Source organism: Ammospiza nelsoni, chromosome 27 (genome assembly GCF_027579445.1).
Source record: "Ammospiza nelsoni isolate bAmmNel1 chromosome 27, bAmmNel1.pri, whole genome shotgun sequence".
Lineage (NCBI taxonomy): Eukaryota > Metazoa > Chordata > Aves > Passeriformes > Passerellidae > Ammospiza > Ammospiza nelsoni.
The window spans coordinates 1,345,755-1,367,244 of record NC_080659.1 but is presented as its reverse complement, the minus strand read 5'-3'; the positions used below and the strand labels follow the sequence as shown (position 1 = coordinate 1,367,244).

The following is a 21,490-nucleotide window of genomic DNA, read 5'->3' as shown; positions in this document are numbered from 1 at the left end:
CTCAAGAATGAGCCTATGAGACTGAAATGCAAGTTGATGAAAGAGCTCATGGGCAGAGCTCTGCAGCATCACTGGTCTCAGGGCTCCTGTTTGTTTACCACTGACACCACCAACAAGGAGATTTCACCAATTCAGGGACTCTGTCAGGCACTGTCCACTGGAGCCCCTCCTGTACAGAGTGTCCTGGGTGATCCTGACTTGCCCTTCATGGCAAAGAAAGATTGAGGTTTTGGGTGAGTAGCTGGGTCAGCAGCTCAAGGTCTGCATGGTGTAAGGACCATGCTGTGTTCACTGTGGCCCATTCCCAGTGCTCCAGTCAAGGTGCCATGAGCTCTGTGCCACAGAAATTGTTGATCCAGGAAGAATTTCCCATCTTAAGTTCTGCACTAGCTGATCCATCATCCATCCCACCTGAAGAGCTGCCTCCATCTCTGGGGACCCCAGCAGAAGAAAGACATGGACCATTTGGAGTGAGACCATGGAGCCATGGAAGTGTTCTGAGAGCTGGAGCCCTCTGCTCTGAGCCAGCCTGGCACAGCTGGGCCTGCTCACCTGGACAGGAGAAGGCTCCAGGGACACCTCAGAGCCCCTTTTGGGGCCTGAAGGGGCTCCGGGAGAGCTGCAGAGGGACTGGGGACAAGGCCTGCAGGGACAGGACACAGGGAATGGCTCCCACTGCCACAGGGCAGGGCTGGGTGGGAGATTGGGAATCAGGAATTGTGGAATCCATCCCTGGAATGGATTTCCCAGAGCAGCTGTGGCTGCCCCTGGATCCCTGGCAGTGCCCAAGGCCAGGCTGGGCAGGGCTGGGGCAGCCTGGGACAGTGGGAGGTGTCCCTGCCATGGCAGGGGGTGGAATGAACTGGTCTCTAAGGTTCCTTCCAACCCAGCTATCCTGGGATTCTGTAAGCATCTATTTAGGTGTCTGCATATGAATTTGTGACCTCAGTAGTGGTCTGGTGCCTTTTTAGTCCTGTGAACAAGATGAAGGTGGACAAAGCCTCTTGCCTGATGTTGAAGGCAGACAGTTCTTGCCAGTGTTCTCATTTCACATGATCTCCACAGTTCCAAACGTGTCTCCCTTCTTAGCAAACATCTTGCAGTGAAACAATTAATAGCAGTGATTGCTAGAATCCTGGATGGAGGTACAGAGTATCATTGGGGAAAAAAAATTGTCTGTTGCCAGAACCATTAAACCTGTGTGATCTGGTGTGCTTTTGGGAGAAGGTGATTGTTGTGGTCAGTGCAACATTTCTGCAAATTATGCTCATGAGAGCTTTTCAATCCAGTCCTGGGAATGCTGGCCTGGCTGAGGATGCCTGAGCAGTTGTTGGCACAGGTGGTGAAGTGTTACCTGTGTGGATTCAAGCACCTCCAGAATTAGTGGAAGATTCAGGTGCAGCACATGTGGTTCCGTTTATTGCTTTGTGCATTTTAATTTTGGGGCATCTTTCCCAAGGAAGAAGGTGGCTGCTGCCTTTCCAAACAAGCTTCTGTAGTATTTGGTTATTTTAAAAAATTGTCATTTTGGGAAGTGCAGTGCAGTGGAACCTAGTCTTAAAGTTTTAGGTTTTTGGGAGGTAGAAATGAGGGCTTGTTTTGGAAAGGTTACAAACTAGCAGTCTCTTTTCAGTCAGCCTTCCCAAATGGAGCTGTTGGGCCTTCTTGCCATCATTGACCTGTGCACTGGGAATATAAACGCATTCAGTCTTTTGATTTATGGCATTGTGGATTGACAAACATCGGTTAACCAAGTTCTCACTTGCAAATAAGTGTATAGGCCTGGTTCTCAAATCTGGGATATTCACTGATAGAAATGGATTGTTATCTCTTTGGTAGAGAAAGATCAGGACATTCCCTCAGCGTATTTCAGTGAGAGCAGAATAAAAATTTGTTTTCCAGTGTAGCATTGCTTGTTTTATCCATCCTATCTTACAGCTCCTTTTCTTTTTGGAAATCTTTTCAGTATGCAGAGGTTACAATTCTTCAGGGGCTCTTTTTAACTTTGCTGGCATGAGAAACTGTTCACCTGTTGAGGAATACACCTGGTGCAGGTTGGCAGCAGCAGTGTGAGCTGCAGGTTCTTCAACTCTGACAGACTTGGGGCCATGACCATTTTCCTGGGGAGCCCCTTCCAGAACCTTTTCCTAATGTGCAACCTAAACCTCCCCTGACACATTGAGAAGACCCTGGACTAAACATCAGCATCAGGATGGGCACAGCCTGGAGGGGCTTTGTCTGGGCCCCCCCCCAGGGCATCAGCTCAGCTGTTCTGTGTCCCTGCACCACAAAGGAACTGGGACTGTGCTGTGGGAACCTGGTGAGCTGGTCTGACTGGGGGGCTGTGGGGTGTGCAGGGACCCACACGGGGCCTGTGGGGTCACTGGAGCCTCTGCTGCCAAGGGGCTGTGATCCCAGCAGTGCCAGTGTGCTGACAGTGGCACCCTCAGAGTGGCATCAGACCGGTGGAATGATGCAGTTTCCTTAACACCTCACCAGCAGAGGACATGGTGCCCACTGACTTCCAGGCTGGCTGGACAGTGTTAGTCCTGCAGCCAATTGTGGAAGTGCTCAGCAAGAGCTTTGGAAGAAAGAAGCATCTTCTCTCTCAGCACTCTGCTCCTCTAGCTCTTCACTGTGCCCTTATATGCTTGGTTCCTGGTGTCCCATGGAAACCTTTGCCAGGCCTGTATGCAAGGGCTTCCTGTGTTTGCTTTCTAAAAGCCTGAAGAAAAGCAGGTGGAAGCTTCCTTCCCACCTTCTGATGGCTCTGAATCAGCACTGCCCCAGGCACTGCTTGAGTGTCCTGGGAGGTGCAGACTGTGAGCACTGCAGAGGGTTAGAGGATGTGGGACAATGATGGAAAGTCAGCAGCCACTTGCCAAACTCTTGGCAATTCTGCTTTATGCCAGATATAAGTGTGGTAACTTGCCATCCTGGTGTACTGGGAAGTTTTCTCCGCTTGGTGGTTTTCTCTGCACTGTGGTGCCTCCTTTTCAGGCAGCACAGTGCAGAGAAATTAAAAAAAAAACCCAAAACCCCAATCTTTTCTGTTCTTGAAATCAGTAGAATATAGCAATTTCTTAATCTCAGCAGCAGGAAGGATTTATATCATAAATAAATGGCAATAAAGTGCAAAGTTGGTTAAAATGAAGGAAATGTTAACTTTTTCCTCTTATAGCTGGAAAAATCTCAACATTTCTTCCTTTGCTTACCAAATATTCTAGTTGTGCCATACAACTTTCACTCATCAACATATTGGTGTGTTCTGCTTGTAGAGCTTGAATTTTGTGGAGTGCAAAGGCAAGCAAAGCTGCCTTCTGTTCAAATAATTCTGAGAATGTGTGTTGCATGGTTTTATAACTTAGACATGGTGACCACAGACGGTTCAGCTGTTTGAGTGTTGTTTACCAGAGCAGGAAACTTCTCTGAGATTGTGCTCAGCAAGTGCTGACACAGCCAGGAGGGAACGTGTGTTTAATGACTGAATTTGCAGTAAAACTGAGATGACTTGGCAGCTTAAAAATCATCTGCTGAGGGGAGTCTCTTCCCCTGCTTCCAGCTTTGCAGTGCCTCCTCCTGCTCTCTTATCCTGTGGCATTAGCTGGTGCTTATCTTGCTGCAAGGAAAGCAGATTAAAACTGCTGACACAACAGAAAGGGCTTCCCTCCTGTGTGGTTTTCCATTGCTTTCACAGTGCAGATCGGTTATCCCATGGGCAGAGGATGCTGGAATTGACTCGTGTTGACACTTGAAACACAAAAATGAGGGTAGGAGCTGATCTGTGGGTGAAGGGGAGCAAGAGCTGCCAGCTCTTCATGCTTCAACACATACTGAAAAGATAATGATTCAGTTCAAATCCATACTGTGTTAAATCTCACATTAGCATTAATGGTTTATTCTATAATCATGTGCTCAGGTAGTTGTTTAAAAATTTGACCTTCACTGTCAGACATGAGTTAACAGCAGCTGCTGGTGAGGGGCCTGGAAGTCCCTTCATGCAGGGAGCATTTCTGGTTGCTGTTTCTGACTTCTTCCATTATTAAACTTCTGGCTGTCAGTCATGATGCAGTCTCTGGAAAGGCTTATCCTTTAGCAGATCCAGATCTCTAGATCCTGTTGCAGAAACAGGATTTAGATATCTTGATTTTGACTATCTCAAAGCAGTTGAAGTGCTTTAAAAACTAGGATTTTGGCAAACCATGAGCAGCTTGAGTCTGGTGTGAGTTCTAGTTGTAGGTCAACTAAAACATCAGGATTCAGTTCCTGATGGTGTACTGAGGCAGAGAGTATCTTCCTGTGATGGGAATTCTGGCTTCCTTTAAAAAGCTGCAAAAATAGAAACTGTCAAATACTCAATATGCCCCCAAGTCACTGTGCAGCACAGACTCACCAGTTTCATTCACACAGTAAAGCAGCACCAAAGGCAGCATTAAACAGTAAAAGGCCTTCAGGTGCAGGATGGCCAACGTTTACCGGGGAAAACATTCAGAAAATTAATAGTCTCCAGTTGAAACACTGAACTCCAGTTGAAACATCAGATCTTGCTGCTTCTTGTCTTCCTGTCTGAAAATGTTCTGGGCATAAGGTTGGAATTCAGATTGAGGTGGCAGTTTCGTTGTGGCTGGTCAAGTACCTGGACATGGACATAAGGGACCTGATTTTTACCTTGGCTGTTGGGAATATTTTGTTGTTTACAGGAAAGTCTTCAAAATCTATCTTGATGCTTTTTATTAATGTAAAAAAATAGAAATCCTGAAGAGCTCTTTAATGGTACATAGTTCTGTAAAATGTCATATTTGTGCTTTTGAAAGAATGAATTGTTCTGGAATTTTCAACAAATAGTGTTTTGTTTTCTGAGTTGAAAAAATGCATTGCTGAAGCAGTGGTTTGTTCTTAGTTTTTAAAATAAACATTCAAACTTATTTCAGGTGGAGGAAGTTTGGTTTATGGAAATGTGAAGATCTAAAGCTCACTGAGGATTTTTTTTCACTTTGCAGATTTATTGTAAAATGTCCAATGGTTATGAAGATCACATGGCTGAAGATTGCAGGGATGATATTGGTAGGACAAATTTAATTGTGAACTACCTTCCTCAAAACATGACACAGGATGAATTACGGAGTCTGTTCAGCAGCATCGGCGAAGTGGAATCTGCAAAACTTATTCGGGACAAAGTTGCAGGTATGATTTAGTGTTTCAGAAATTGTCACCTTGTGCTAGACTGCGTGAGCAAATACTTGATTGAATACAACTTAATCTAGAATTACTAAATATTTGTGTGTGTAATCAAACTATTGACACATTTGCCTGGAGCTCCAGTAATGCCAGGATTGGGTACTGGGAGGATGGAATGCTCGAGGCTAAGTTAATGACTACTGTGTGTATGGCTGAGAATTCTAAGAAATACAGTTCCCATATTTGAACATTAATAGACAGGTCTAAAACTGGTTTAGATTTAGTCCCTGGCTGATTTATTCTTCCTGCAGTCTGAGTGTTTTTGACTCCACCAGAGCTCTGAATATAAAAACAAACCTTTTGTTCTGATTTTGATCAGTAAAATAGAGGTGTGCTGGAGTTCTGAAGTGGCTGTAGGTCTTATCACTGTTGCAGAATTTAACTTCTAAGTTCCTTAAATAGGATTAGTAGTAGTAGCTTTAAAATATGAGAGGAATGAATTGTTCTGAGAACATTTTCTTGAAGCAAAACAAATGCTGACAGAGCAACTGCTTCCATATCTGTGTAGTTGCAGGAGGTTTTAGCTGCTCTCTGAAGAGGTTTTAATCCTTGTACTGTTAAAATATTTCATTTACAAGTTTTGGTTATTCTTGTTCAGAATTTGCAGAATCTTGGATTCAGTGAGAGCACTTGGTTGTTTCTGGAGGGGAAAAAAAAGTGCAGTGAACTGGCTGTGCACTGGTGTTTGCAGTGAACTGGCTGTGCACTGGTGTTTGATGGTGACTGGCTGTGCTCTGGTGTTTGCAGTGAACTGGCTGTGCACTGGTGTTTGCAGTGAACTGGCTGTGCTCTGGTGTTTGATGGTGACTGGCTGTGCTCTGGTGTTTGCAGTGAACTGGCTGTGCACTGGTGTTTGCAGTGAACTGGCTGTGCTCTGGTGTTTGATGGTGACTGGCTGTGCTCTGGTGTTTGCTGGTAACTGGCTGTGCTCTGGTGTTTGATGGTGACTGGCTGTGCGCTGGTGTTTGCAGTGAACTGGCTGTGCTCTGGTGTTTGATGGTAACTGGCTGTGCTCTGGTGTTTGATGGTAACTGGCTGTGCTCTGGTGTTTGATGGTGACTGGCTGTGCTCTGGTGTTTGATGGTGACTGGCTGTGCTCAGTGTTTGATGGTAACTGGCTGTGCTCTGGTGTTTGATGGTAACTGGCTGTGCACTGGTGTTTGCAGTGAACTGGCTGTGCTCTGGTGTTTGATGGTAACTGGCTGTGCTCTGGTGTTTGCAGTGAACTGGCTGTGCTCTGGTGTTTGATGGTGACTGGCTGTGCTCTGGTGTTTGCAGTGAACTGGCTGTGCTCTGGTGTTTGATGGTAACTGGCTGTGCTCAGTGTTTGATGGTAACTGGCTGTGCTCTGGTGTTTGATGGTGACTGGCTGTGCTCTGGTGTTTGATGGTGACTGGCTGTGCTCTGGTGTTTGCAGTGAGCTGGCTGTGCTCTGGTGTTTGCAGTGAACTGGCTGTGCTCTGGTGTTTGCAGTGAACTGGCTGTGCTCTGGTGTTTGATGGTGACTGGCTGTGCTCTGGTGTTTGATGGTAACTGGCTGTGCTCTGGTGTTTGATGGTAACTGGCTGTGCTCTGGTGTTTGATGGTGACTGGCTGTGCTCTGGTGTTTGTTCCCAGCCTGCAGCTCAGAGCAGTTCTGTGCTGCACACGCTCAGTGTTGTGTTTCAGAATCCAGCGATACTGATCGTTATCTAATCCCTAACGGAGACTCCCCAGTCTGTGAAAGCTGCATGGGAGCTGCTGGAATGCACGAGAGCTCTCTGTGCGTCATCTTCAGTGCTTTATTTGCTTGAGAGTACCCATGAGAACTGAATAATTAAAAACTTCAGAATTTCCCTTCCGAGTAGCCTCTCTGATTTCCCTGCCTCTGCCTTTCCCAATATCCTACAGATGAGGTATCTTGTGATGTCTCTGTCTGTGTCTCTACTTAAGAGATGTATATGTTCAGTCATGGTAAAATAGTTACATAAATACTGATTTCTTTGAATGTTTTGGTAGGTCAGTGTTTGTCCCAGATGTTATGTGCTTTGCAGCACTCAGAAGTTGAGGCTTGCTCTGAAGGCTGGTTTTGCAAGGAATAAGATGCCTTACTTAATGATAGCAGGTCATAGCTGACCCACACCTTAGACTGTAAAATAAGCACAGAATCACCTGTGTGTGTGTGGGGGAAGATACTTTCAGTGGGAATCAGGAGACCTAATCAGTCTCTGAAGTTGAGACCCTGCTTCACAGGTACCTGTAGCATCAAACACTCCGGTGAAGTCTGGTTAACTTTAACTTGGAACTGACAGTGCGGGGTAGTTTAAAGTCCAGAACATACACTTGTGTGCTCAAGGTTGTTCTTAACCTCAAGAATGAAAAGTAAAATTGCTGTTATTGTTGCAGAGAGCCCTTGAGTGCCTGTGGATAGAACATTGGCTTTCCTCTAAAGTGGTTGCAGGTGCTGGATTCTGTGTGGCTGCTGTGGTCACGCCACTGAATTTTGTTGCTACCTAATTTTTCTCTTGCTTGCAACACTATTAGGAGTAGTTACCAGTCATCTCCATGCTTACTGAGAGTTCTGGAATATCAGTGCCAAAGAACTGGCTCTTTCTGAGCATTTTTTCTTCCTCTTGCTTTTGTTTCTGCCCCCTAATGTTCACATTATATTCTTTATTCTCAAACTCTCTGTTAAACACATGGATGTGCAGCAGTTCCTGAACAGAAAAATCCTGTGGCACAGTTCTGCTTTTCTTGTGCCTCCACTTGAATTTCTCTGACCCTGTGGCAGACAGCAGGAAACTGGAGCTGCAGAAAAACCTGTTCAGCTCCCTGACCTTGGTTTCTGGTCAGATAGTCATAATATTGGCATGTGAGGGAGAGTGGGTTGAGTGGCCTGGGCAGGAGGGAGGGAACCTTTTGCTTTTGTTTGCCTTAGACTTTTCAGATCAGTTTAGTTCTTTTCAATGAAGTCATAGCTTTTTGTGCCCCCATAAAGTTTTAATAATCAGAGTATTTTGTCTTTGAAGTTCCCTTTGTGTTTGCAGAGTTAAAATCAACGTTTAGTTGATAATGATTGCTTTTTGTACAACATTGAGTGATACATACATTTCTTCCCAAGTTATTGTCTGTTAAAACAGACAATTTTTTGTGGGCCAAAAAATACTTCTGCTTGGAATGCAGTTTTCATGACTCTTTGAACTGGCATAAGCTGTCTGGAGATTGATTACTGGGATTCAAGAACTGATTTGAAAGCCAAAGTTTGGGTTTGTTTGAGCAAAATATTTTATTATGATTGTTGCATATGTTGTTGCATTTTGCTTCAAATGCAGCAGAGTATTGAACAATCTGTGTTCCATGTGTTAGGTTGTGGTTATAAAATGTAGAGAAGCTCCTTGAAGCCTCCAGACTGCCTACCCTTTATGTCACTACTGATGAACATTACAGGAGGTGAAAGTAGCAGCAAACCATAGTGTCAGTTCACATTCCTTACCAGGAACTATTGGGCATTGATAAAGGTGTGACTGTGTGTCTGGTTTGTTTGAGATGTGACAGTTCTTTTTCTGCTTTTTTTTTTTTCTTTTTTTCAGTCCCTGTACAGAGAAACTTGTGCACAGTAGATGAGCATTAGAAGGATGTAGGGCTCCTCCTGGTCATACTGGAGGAGTAGAGGGCTGGGCTGTGCATTCCCCAGCTGGTGTAGTGCACTCCTCACTCCTCAGCACTTCCAGCTATGGCTTTGCTTGACTGTGATGAGTGGATCAGTACTGGGGGTCAGCAGGCAAATACTGGATCATTGCTGTGCTGCTCACTGTACTTGTGTTTATGGAGAGTATGTTTGGACATCCAGGATTTTCATAAGAGAATTACAGCATTCATTGGACACTGTTCTTTCTGTCAGATCTTAACTGAGCCCCAGCCATGCCCTGGGGCTTTGAACCCTAGGGAAATGTTAGAAGGCTGATTCTCACTTCCCAATATAGAATGGCACAGTGTCCAGGCTGCAGTGTAACTTTTCACCAGTGCATCTTCTGGCCTGTCATGATGATTGCTGAGGTCTGTGAATAGCCATTGACCTGATCCATCAATTAAATCCTCTCTTCCTGGGGCTCATGAGGCTGAGACCAAGAAGTCTGGGGTTGGTCCAGTAGCCCTGCAGCATTGACTGCAGACACAACAGGGCCAGACTTGTACTCAGCACTGGTTCCCTGTCCAGGGATATGTGTATGATGTTAAATCTCCACTTCCTTGGAGCAGCTGCCTCGTGCTGGAGATGATCCAACAGAAGAAATCTGTCTTGTGCTGTATTTTGCATGGTCAGTGTTTCACTTTGCCGCAGCATCCAGGTTCTGGGGTCTGGGTTTCCAGCCATTGTGCTGGGCTGGACTCCTCTAACAGGTGAGTTTTTTAAAAACATTTCTCCTTCAGTACCTGTTAATGTAGGAGTGCAGAGCTCTGGGCATCTTTGGGGCTGCTCAGTTTCTTGCAGCACAGGTGCTGATGGCTCGTTGTGTCAGGATATCTGACTTTGTACAGAACAGATGCTTCTGCTCAATAGCTCTAAATTTTCTGAGAGAGCCTGGTCATCTCTAGCCTGCTGTCCATGCAGCTGTGCACAGACTGTTAGTCCTTCTGGATCAAATGCTGAAGCTGAAAGTCATGTGTGTTTTAGCTTCTCTGTCTTCCCCCTTACTCTGCTGAAGTATTTATAACTTTCAAACCTGACTGTCCTAAAGCTCTGAAAAGGTAAACTGCTTTTTTGTGGAATTATTAAAAACAAAAAGCTGCCAAACTCATGTGCTATGGCAACACATGGTAATATTAAAAAATAATATTCCTTATTGGAATAATTGTGTGAGCTGTGGGATGCTCCCACCTGTGACATTGTATGTAACTGTCCTCAGAGTACATCAAAACTACCACAAAGCTATGTTGGGGAGTTTAAACTGGGTATTGGAAAGAGTTTCTTCCCCCAAGGCTGCTGGGCACTGCCCAGGCTGCCCAGGGAATGGTGCCAAGGCTGCCAGAGCTGCAGGAGCTCCCAGGGCTGCTCAGGGTGGGGTTGTTGGGGTGCCTGGGCAGGGACAGGGGTTGGAAGGGCCTCACAAGGACCATCAGTCCAACTGAAAATATTCTAGGGTTCTATTCTAGGATTCTGTGAAGCTTTTTCCCCATGTGTTTATGGTCTCAGACTTCTTTGGGGTCTATTTATTGCTCCTGACACCATATCCCCACTCAGAGTCCCTGGTGACAGGCTGCTGTGCACACCTCATTCTGTGAGGGCTCCTTCTGACAGTGATTGGTTTTGGGAAGGAGGCATCCACCTTCCTGAGGGTTCCTGTTCCTTGCCTCACCCCTTCTGTACTGCCTGAGCAGGGAGTGTTTTCCCTCTGGTACTCACGACTGCCTGCTCTAGGAAGTGCAGGATCTGATCCTGGACACTGTTCCAGAGGCTCTGTCTGTACCTGTCAGCTCCCCAGACATGGCCCCTCTGTGCAGGGGCTGGCAGGGAGGCTTGGCTTTGCTCTGCCCTCTCTGCATTTGCAGTGTCACTGTGTGTTCTGATGGAGGTCACTCAGGGGATCAGCAGCTGGCGAGTGAAGGGATCTCTCCACTGCTGCTGGCAGGTGTGGAGCAGAAGGGACATTTTGGGGTGACTTGTTAAGGTTTTATGCAGGAATTTGGGGTCCATCTCAAACATTGCTGTAATGATGACTCACTCTCTGCAGGTGTGCCTGGGACATGTTTCTCACAGGACCAAAAGCAATCACTTTCAGATAGTTGCAATTCCTCAGGCATGGACATAAACCTTTACCCTTTCCCTACCTTTTTCTTTTCATGTCTTCTCTCAGACATGGAGACTCGTTCTCAGAAGTTACACAACTGAAAAAGAGATGAGTGTCCTTGTCCCTGTGAGCTTTTCAAGCAGAAAGGGGAGGAGGATTTTACTGCCCAGTGTCAGGTGCTGCAGGGTGGTGAGTGGCTCAAGTTCATGTGACAGGGCAACTACTCATTACACCAGTGCAGTGAACTCAGTCTAGAAATGGAGTTCTGAAGTGTTCTTTTTTGTGGAAAATACTTAAGTATTCTCTTTGACTGAAACAGTTTCCTTTTGCATGCAAAACACCCATGAAATTGTTTATGCAGGTTTGCTGTTGACTGTGGAATTGGAATGCATCATTACCTCTGGATTTTTTTTTTCTAGCTCTTTAATCACATTTGGTGGTATGTGATTTCTTTAAATGTGCATTCAAGAATGCCTTGTGGCAATGGTTAACTTAATGAGAAGTGCAAATGGTTTGCAGACAAATTGCCCAAATACTGGAAATGTGAACACCAGCTTTGCCAGCTCCACTTAATTCCTTTTGTCATAAAGGTGGCCACATAAACTGCCTCAGAGGTAGTAACTGAGTTCTCTCAAGGGTATAGGAATACAGTTAACCTAAATCAGAGAATTCTGGAATATCCTGAGCTGGAAGGAACCCTCAGGGATCATCAGCGCAGCCCTGTCCCTGCAGAGCCACCCCAACACCCCCACCCTGAGCAGCCCTGGGAGCTCCTGCAGCTCTGGCAGCCTTGGCACCATTCCCTGGGCAGCCTGGGCAGTGCCCAGCAGCCTCGGGGGGCAGAACCTTGCCCTGAGCTCCATGCCAAGGCCTGGCACAGCTGCAGCCCTTGCTGGGCTCCTGTCCCTGTGCCAGAGCAGAGCTCAGCCCCTGCCCCTGTGCCTGCCCTGGGGAGGAGCTGCAGCCCCCGAGGAGCCTCCCCTCAGTCTCCTGGGCTGCAGCTGAACGAGCCAAGTGCCCTCAGCTGCTCCTCAGCCCCTTCTCCTCCAGACCCTTCCTCATCTTTCTAGCCCTAAAGCTTGCCTGGGTTCTTTCAGAAGGATCAGAGCACAGGCAGTAGAAGCAACAGCTCTGGCAGCAGTTCTTGGGCTCTGTGTCTCAATATTTGGGGCATATCTTGGGTTTTCAGTGGATTTCTGGTGCCCTTCTTATGACCCAGAGTGCTGGCTGCTGTCAGGATGGGATTGCTGCAGGACACCTGGACTTGGAGCTGGTTGCTCTGAGCTTTGTCAGGTGTGCTTGACCTAAAGGAGGTTGAAGTTTTTGTTCTGGTTGACCCCTGCTTGGGAACAGTCAAGCACTTGTTTAGCTGTTGCTGAAGCCAGGTCTGTGTACCAGTCTGGCCTAGAGCAGAGCTTCCAGAGCACTGTAAGCAGGGACTGGGCACTCTGCTGTGTTTAGCCCATGTGCACTCGGGGCTGGTGGTGATGTGCTGTGGTCTCCAGCAGTCATGGCAGCACCTGTTCCTGGAACAGCAGAGGCCTTGGCAAAAGAAAAGCTGCCTTTACTGGAAAGGATGGTGGAGCTGTGCAGGGGGGGCCTGGGGCCTCTCACTCAGGCTGGGCAGATGTGTTCTCAGTGAGCAGGACCTGTGTCACCAGGTGAAGGGCCTTTGAAAACCAGTCCTTGAGTTTGGGGTTCATCAGCAGCTGGAGGGGAGCCTCTAGTGAAGCTCCAAAGGTTTGACATGCAGGGTTCTGTTAGAGCTGTTGGTCAGTGAGCTGGCTGATGGCTCTGACTGTGCACACTGGGGTGTGCAGTGGTGCCACACTGGGGTGTGCAGTGATGCCACACTGGGGCAGTGCCTGGGCACTGCTGGTGCTGCTCCCACTCACAGGGACCCTCAGTGTTCCCTGGAAGCTTTCAGGCAGGGCTGGCACAACAGGCAGTGACTCCCTGCAGGTTTGGGGTCATGGGTGTCCTTCCACTGTCTGGACACACTGGGAGGGTTAAATACAACCCTCCTTACCATGCAAGTCAAAAAGGCCAAGAGAACTGTACTGACCATTCCATGGCTCTGCTTCCTTTGCTTTTTTTTCCCCTTATGAAGCCATACAAATGAGCTATGTAGCAACATCTTTGGTTGTGTTCTAATAATTTTCAACATGCTTTTAGTGGGAATTATTTTTCTACATCTTAAAATACTTTTGTTTTCTTTCCAGTGGAGCAACTGCATTTCTCTAGTGTAAAAGTTGGGTTCAGCTTAGCCTGTGTCTGGGATGACAGCACTTGCTGAAGCTTTTGTACTGTAATGTTTGCAGCTAAAGAAGTGTTGTTATTTGAAAGTTGAAGTTTCTTCCTCAAGAGAAGGAAGAAGTGAATTTTTGAGCCCACAGCATTTTGAACAGTCAGACTTTTTTGTTCCAACAACAGGTGAACAAATTTGGTTCTGTTTAAAGAAATGAGATCTTCCTCCAAAAAAACAAGCCTGTGGTAGTTCTGTACAGTTTTGGGCCTGGTGTTTTCTGTTTTCTTTTCACTTCACAGAATCTTGGATGCTGGCAGTTCATCTGGAAAAGGAGCCCTGGAGCAACTGAAATTAAATCTCAATAGAGAAATGTTCTGGAACTGAGAGAAAGGAAAAAAAAAAAAAAAAGAACATATAGAAATGATATTTATGCAGACAGGCTTTGTGAAATAAAATTAATTACTAGAAAGCCCACACCCTTTTGTTTTCAGGATTTAAAGCTGTTACTCTTATGGTTGGATTTTTGCAGTGTAGTGGAGATGGTGAGATCCCTGTGAGCTCTCTGAACCAGGGTTGACAACAAACTTTTGTCAAGTTAGCTTTGGAGCTGTTGGCTTTTTCCCAAAGAGGTATCCGAGTTGTTTGTATTCATCTTTGTTTCAAGGCAAATATCACTGATTTTACATAAGAAGGAGAGGAAGCTTCATTTGTAATTTGTAATGTTTTTCTGAGTTGTTTTGAAGGTTAGGCTTTCCAAACCAGCTAAATGTGCTTTTGCCCTTAAACTTTTATAAATGAGACTCTTCATTGTTGAGCTGTGAACCGAAACAGGGGTTGTGTCCTAAAGCCAGGGGAAGCAGTGGGGACACATTCTGGACTGGAAAGTCATTATCAATATAACTAGATATTTCTTTTTTTCCTTGCTAGTTCCTTTCTGTTGCCATCAAGTGTCTGTTCAGTAAGATGTGCTGCTTTGAAGCCTTGAACAGAAATGGGAATTAGCTTAGTGTGCAGTCTGGGTCTCAGTCACAGGAACTGCCACAAAGCTGGGTTCAGGTCCTGTAGAAGGAAGATCCTGAGCTGCTGCACAGACTAACAGGAAAGGGCGAAACATTGTGGAAATGCTGAAATACAAACCTAAACTTTCAGCTCTGTACTCTGTGTAGGTGGAGCAGGTGCAGTGATTGCCCTGAGGTGTTGGAGTGACTGACCCAGCCCTGCAGGAGCCCAGGGCTGCCCAGGGCTCTCCAGGTTAGGCACAGCCCTGGGCTGTTTGCCCCCAGCCTGACACAGCCAGGACTCTGTGGGGTTTCAGGGACTAAATTGTGGGAATTGGAAAAACAGAAACTTCCACAGACATCGAAAGGTTTGATCTGCAGCATTGGGAGAAGCTGGGATTGATGTAAAAATACAATACACAGACATTAGGCAGAAAAGTCATAAGCTATGTTTCTATAGTTGTAAGTGAGAATATGCCTTAAGTGAGAAACTGTACTGGGTAAGATAGTGAAGGGTTTATAATGTAGGGGTGTGGTTGTATAGAGTAAGCTAAGAGTTTAGAAGTTATAACAGAGGCATATGTGTATATGTGTGATAATAGCCCATTGGATAAATGTATCCACAGTGCAGCAGAGGTAAGTAAAGGTGATAGGTTAGAAAAGCAAAATAAACCTGTGGCAACTGTCTATTGGTTTAAAAAGTTATATATTGTCTTGGAACAAAGAACTTGTGACTACTTTGAGCTGTGGTCGACTGCCTGCTCTTCTAAAATCTCAGCCTCTAAGACTGATGTTCATCTGAGCAATAAATTGTTCTTAGCCTGACAATGGTCCCATCCCTTCATTAAAAGTAGCAAAAATGATACCAAATGAGAGTTTTGGGCAGCATTTATGACTTAACTGGAGATGAGGCAGATGAAAGTATTTCAGAATGATTAATTGTTGCTTCAACAAATTCTTTGGGTAAACAAAAAAATATTTGCTTCCATTTGATGGAATATTTTTGGTAGGCTAAGTAAAAGTGAAATTTACTTTTAACTGCTTCAGTACCTGCACTGAAGCTTCTGTACTCAGTTCTGTCTCCAGTAGTGTGTTTGTGTGTTTTTTGGAACCACTGTGGCCACCACAGCACAAATGGTTGTGTCAGAGACAGCAGCTGCTCAGTGGTGGGGCAGGTGGGAGGATATCCCTGAACTGTGGGCTAGGGGACTGGATAAGAGAAAAATTTTGGTTCAAACTATGGGTCTTAGCTACAGCTTCATGTGTTTCCAGAGTAGCTGAGATGCATAATCGATACCATTAATGAAGGATTGAGTGCAAGGCTGGAGCCCCTCTGCTCTGAGCCAGCCTGGCACAGCTGGGCCTGCTCACCTGGACAGGAGAAGGCTCCAGGGACAGCTCAGAGCCCCTTTTGGGGCCTGAAGGGGCTCCAGGAGAGCTGCAGAGGGACTGGGGACAAGGCCTGCAGGGACAGGACACAGGGAATGGCTCCCACTGCCACAGGGCAGGGCTGGGTGGGAGATTGGGAATCAGGAATTGTGGAATCCATCCCTGGAATGGATTTCCCAGAGCAGCTGTGGCTGCCCCTGGATCCCTGGCAGTGCCCAAGGCCCGGCTGGACAGGGCTGGGAGCAGCCTGGGACAGTGGGAGGTGTCCCTGCCTGAGGCAGAGAGTGGAATGAAATTTTTTCTAAGGTCCTTCCCAACCCAAACCATTCAATAATTCCATAATTTCCTGTATTTAAAAAAACATACTATGAATTATATGCTAGAAGTTATTCTACATATTACTGTCTATGTTGTGATGATGGAATTTGATCAACATAGACATGGAATGGAAAATCATGCCCTTAATTGTTAGTTTTGAAAATTGGTCATTAAATAATTCAGATGTTTGCATACAAACGCAGAAATATGTTTTGACATAAATCCTTCATGAGGCTGCTTTCTTTTTGGTGTAAGGACACCTTGCAGTATGAAAACAAAAGCTGCTAAGGATGTACCAGTAGCAGGTCCTTGTCTCCAGAGCCAAGTGTTCTGTCTTGTGGCTGTCCAGGATGATGTTAGCCCTGTCCCTGTGGGCACTGCTGGCTCGTGCTCCATACCCTGATCCCCAGCTCCTTTTCCCTAGAACAGTCTCCAGCCAGTGAGTGTCCAGTCTGTGGTGGCCAGGGTGTTTCTCCCCGTGGTCAGGGCTCTGCATCTGTCCTTGCTCATTCCATTGGGTGTTCTTGGCCTGTCCTCTTGGCAGCCTGACCCTTCAGTCTGGGACAGGTCCCTCCCAGCCTGGTGGGATCTCCAGTCTGGGTGAGAGCACGTTCCCATCATCTCCTCCACATTGAGGATCACGAGGCAAGCTGCAGGTACCAGCAGAGACCCTGCAAACTCCACCAGCTCCAGGCACACAATTGGGGCGGGGGGGGGGGTGTTTTTGTCTCTTTTGAAGATGGATGTGGTGCTTTCCTTCCTTCTTCCAATTTCCTGATCATTCAAAGATGAAGCAGTTTTGGCAGGGACATGAGCCTGGTGCCTCATCACCCTTACATAGAGCCCATTTCATCCCCCCATGGGTTGGACTGGGACCAGTTCACTCAAGCATGCTGTCAGTGCCTGGAGTGAAGAACCTGTTAGACTCTGCTGGTGAGGTGAGGCACAGAAAGCATCCCGTGCCCTCTGCTCAGATCACATATTAAATCTGCTGTCATACTTGCAGCCTTGTGTTGCTGGGACAGCAATAGATTATTTTCTTGTTACCCTTGATATTATTCTGTTGTTTCTTTCCATTCCTTCCAAGTCTGAACTGCATTTGAGCTCTGCCGTTCCTCAGACACAGTGGACAGTGTTTCCAAATTCCTCCTGTTGTAGCTGTTACTCCTTCTATCTCCTGTGCTCTCAGTTTCCCTTGGAGCTCTGCCATGGCTCCCTGCTCAGCCAGGCTGCTCTGCTTCCACATCTGTGTGTTTTCCTGGCTGTGGGAAGCCGAGGATGCTGTATGTGTGCTGGGGCTCGCTCTGCAGTCTCTTGGTCACTGCTCTGCCAGTCCTGCCTTGCTGCACTTCCCTGTCAGAGCCCTCGTGGGGAAGTTTGTGCAGGATGGTTGTGGGCTGATGTGATTGTGGAGCCCTGGTTGTACAACAGCGTAACTGTGCTAAAGAAGCCCACACAAGGCACATCTGAGCACTTCAAACTGTTCTTGTCCTCAGACAGCCACTGCTTTGAATTCTGCTGATGCCTGGTATTTTTGAGGTGCTTCTCGATGCATTCACACCTATTTAAGCTCTCCGGTTATCACTCCTGGCACGGTTTTTAAAGCCAAACAAAAAATTCAGACCCGGCTCATGTCCTCCAAAAACTGATTCCCAGTTCAGAAAACAAGTTCTAAACTAAGTTGCCATCATGCTGAGGTGCACTGACATAACAGGAGCCAGGTTTGATTTTGGGGTTTCTGTGGAGGACAGGAGGGGAGGCTCTGAGTTAGCTGCTCTCAGTGAAGTGTCCGGTGTGTGCCAGACTCCTCAGTGAAGCTGGAGGTGTCAGCACTGGGCTGGGAATGAGGAAGGAGCTGCTGACTGAAGCTGTGTCTCAGGAGCTGGGAAAGGAAGCAGGGCCATGGAAAGAAACCCAAGTGATGCACGGAAAGAAAAGCAGTGCCCTCTCTCCTGAAAGGGTCTTTTATCATGGAAACAAAACTTGATTCTTTCTGCTGAAGGAGTGTAGTATTTTGCTTAAAACTAGGTTTTGTAGTTACTTTGTTAATTATTTGTGCAGATAAGGACCTACTTGTTGCTCTTTTTTAGCTTTCTCTCTTGAGTAAATTTATATTTATGTATATGCAAACTTTTAAACTGTCCACTAAAATATTTTGAAAACTGTTACAGCACCAATTTCTTTTGTACTGCAGGTTTCTATAGCAGGCAGGGAACATCAGGAGAAAGCAAAACAACATCTCTCTTTGCCTGGGGTAAACACTTGACAGCAGTCATAATATTGTGTAAATGCCAATTCCTTATATATTTCCTGTCATGCTCAGCACATAGGTGGATTGTTCTGTTTTGGAGTAAAATGATGAAGCAAGGAGCATTCCTCCACAGGCATCTGTGAGGTGGGCATGTCTCCTGCAGTGACAGGGCTGCTGTGTGTTGACCCAGCCTGTGCAGAGATGAACACCAGGCACTGAGAGGGAGGAGATGGCTGAGGCTGATGCTATTGGGTGTTTTAGAGCAATGTAAGTTAATGTATGTTCTCAGTTTTGAATGGATTGGGTTTTTCTAGCACTTAGGGACTATAAGGGCATGTTATACTACTGTAGTTTAAAGGTGGTAAGTGCAGATGAAAAGGGATGGTCTACATTCTAGATTATTGTAGAGAAATACAGGTAAGTGATAGTTTTACCTATTGTCAGGTAAAAGCTAATAGGACTGTAATATTGGGGTTCAGTGCAAACTTCCTGTCAAATGCCTGGAGGGAATATGAGAATGAACCTCTGTGATGCTGCCACTTTCAGAGCCTTCTTTTTTAGTCAGTGTTTGTTTGGGTAAACTGTGTTACATCCCTGCCCCCTCACTTCCCAGGACATTCACATTGTTGGATAAGGAATAGTCACTGAGGAACCTGTATAAAACTGGAAGTGAAAAAGATGCAGAGTTTTGCTCTGACAGAAACAGAAAAGAAGGCCAGACAAAAACAGTAAAAAATGGTACAGTTGCTGTGTGATGGCACTTTGGGGACAGACACTTGGAAGGACGTGTGTGAGGTCCAGGAAGGACTTGTACAGGAACAAGTGGACACAGAATATGTACACCTGAGTTTGTAGAAGGAAAGCCTTGGCTGGATGCTGTAGAATGTGCTTCCAGAGTGCCTGGCAGGCTACTTTTAATGTGGGCTTGTGTGTGTGTGTTAGGGCACAGGTTCTGATTCCAGGGACTGGGCCCAGGTCACGAGGTGCCTTTTTACTCCTGGGTGTCTGTGGATGTTGCAACTCAGGTCTGGTTTTATCCTGTATATAAGTAACTTAAAATTCCTTGTCACTGATCTCAAACCGTGCATAAACACATAACTTGTGTGATGCTTTGGAAGGAAACAAAGGAGTGTGGGCAGCAGGGGAGAGGGGGGATTCTGTCCCTCTGCTCCACTCTGGTGAGACCCCATCTGCAGAGCTGTCTCCAGCCTTGGAGACACCAGCACAGGAAGGACATGGACCTGCTGGGAGTGAGACCAGAGGAGGCCACAGAGATGCTGCAGGGGCTGGAGCCCCTCTGCTCTGGAGCCAGCCTGGCACAGCTGGGCCTGCTCACCTGGACAGGAGAAGGCTCCAGGGACAGCTCAGAGCCCCTTTTGGGGCCTGAAGGGGCTCCAGGAGAGCTGCAGAGGGACTGGGGACAAGGCCTGCAGGGACAGGACACAGGGAATGGCTCCCACTGCCACAGGGCAGGGCTGGGTGGGAGATTGGGAATCAGGAATTGTTCCCTGTGAGGGTGGGCAGGCCCTGGCACAGGGTGCCCAGAGCAGCTGGGGCTGCCCCTGGATCCCTGGCAGTGCCCAAGGCCAGGCTGGGCAGGGCTGGGGCAGCCTGGGACAGTGGGAGGTGTCCTTGCCTGAGGCAGAGAGTGGAATGAAATTGTCTCTAAGGTCCTTTCAAACCCAGACCATGGTGTGTTCTGCAATTCTGTGCCTGCTGTGTTCTCTGGGAACTTGTTGCAAGGGAAGGACTCTCAGTGTACTGAAGACAACATAATAAATTTATGACTGGAATCATTCTCTTCTTCACCTATCAGGAAAATAGTCCCCCAGTCCTCCCCAGTGCAGCATCCATGCAGGCAGTGAGAGTCCTCCGGGGTTCACTCTGGGTCACACTTAGAGGGATTAGTCTTGTTTGGGGTATGTTTCCCTGGTCTTAAAGGACCCATTTCCATAATTTTTATTAGGACCTGGTTCTGTTCAGTAGTTTGTTGGAATATTCATGTTTATGTGACTTTTGGGATAGACTGAAAATATTCATAAAGCAGCTGTTGCTCTGAGCCTTCAGAGCAGGGCTGGACCTGTCAGAGATGTTGGATCCTTCCCATCATTGCAAAAGTCATTGCCAACTCTCCACCTGGTATCTTTTCCCTCTTAAGCTTACTTTTGTTTTCTTACTCTGGAGAAATAAGGTAGGGTGCAGGTGCACAACATTTTTCTGTTTGTTCAATTACTCATTTTCTGGATCAGAGGTAAATAATCTCAGTAGGTAAGTGGGTGGGAACCAATTGTATTTGATGTCAATGACTGACCATAATAAAAGAAATGCTATAAAGGAATCACAACAATCATGCTGTGGGTACATGTTGGACACATTGATCAGAATTTTACAGCTGTTGTCTGTAGGTCTCCAGAGGATGCAGTTAAATCCTGCTTGCCTGGCACAGAGCAGTTTGCTGTTAGTTGTGTTCTGTGTCTGGTGTCACAGAGGCTGATTTGGAGCTGCTTTAACACCAGGTCTCTAAGGGAACAGGATGTTGTTTCTGTGTGAGGCTTGGACACAGGGGATCTGGCTTCTCTAAGAGTTTTAGCAGACAGCAGAAATTACCTGTGAGTGTTTATACAAAGGGTGTATTAGACAGCAGGCTCTGGCATTGTGTGGGTTCAGCTGAGTTACTGCTGGATTGGGTTTCACCAGGAAGCAGCCAAAGGCAGAGGCCGTGCCAGGAGCTGTGCAGCTCTGCAGCCAGTCTGTTGGCACGAAAACACTGAGGGTTATTTGGGCCTTCCTTCCATTCCCTTGTTGATTTTACACTTGCAATCTCGATGTCTCAGCAGACTGGGCATCCTTTTTTCTGTATCTGAAGTTAATCTACAGTTCCCTTGCAGCCTTTTTCTTCATTTCCTCTGACATTTTGTGCCACATTATCATGACTGGACACCTGTGTCTGTATGTGGTGTTCTGGAATGTCAGAAAAGCATAAGGAAATTTCCTTGTCAGCTAAGACCATTGCAGAGCCAAGCAGTGTGATTAAAAAGGGCTATTTCACCACAGAATCCTTTACCATAACAATTAGTTTGTCTTCTAGTGTCCTTAAACCTCACAATAGAACTTAATAACTTAAAAGTAGCATATTGTTAGAGGAAAATAGCACATTTTCCTATGCATGCTTGCAGTTTTCTTTAGAAAATCCCACAGATCTGACAGAGACAAGGAGAAGCTGGCTAAAAGAGGTGTGTCTTGGGTTGAATTGCAGCTTTTTTATTGTTCTGATACAGTCTTG

At 46.4% G+C, this 21,490-nt stretch overlaps 1 protein-coding gene across 3 annotated transcripts in view; it reads left to right on the top strand.

The window, feature by feature from the left end:
- Positions 1-21,490, top strand: part of ELAVL1 (ELAV like RNA binding protein 1) — a 41,429-nt gene that overhangs the window by 5,311 nt on the left and 14,628 nt on the right. For all 3 annotated transcript variants that reach the window (XM_059489974.1, XM_059489973.1, XM_059489975.1), the window contains exon 2: positions 5,001-5,184. In XM_059489974.1, the coding sequence (XP_059345957.1) occupies positions 5,013-5,184 (172 nt within the window). In that variant the 5' untranslated portion in view covers positions 5,001-5,012. The remainder of the gene's footprint in view (positions 1-5,000; positions 5,185-21,490) is intronic.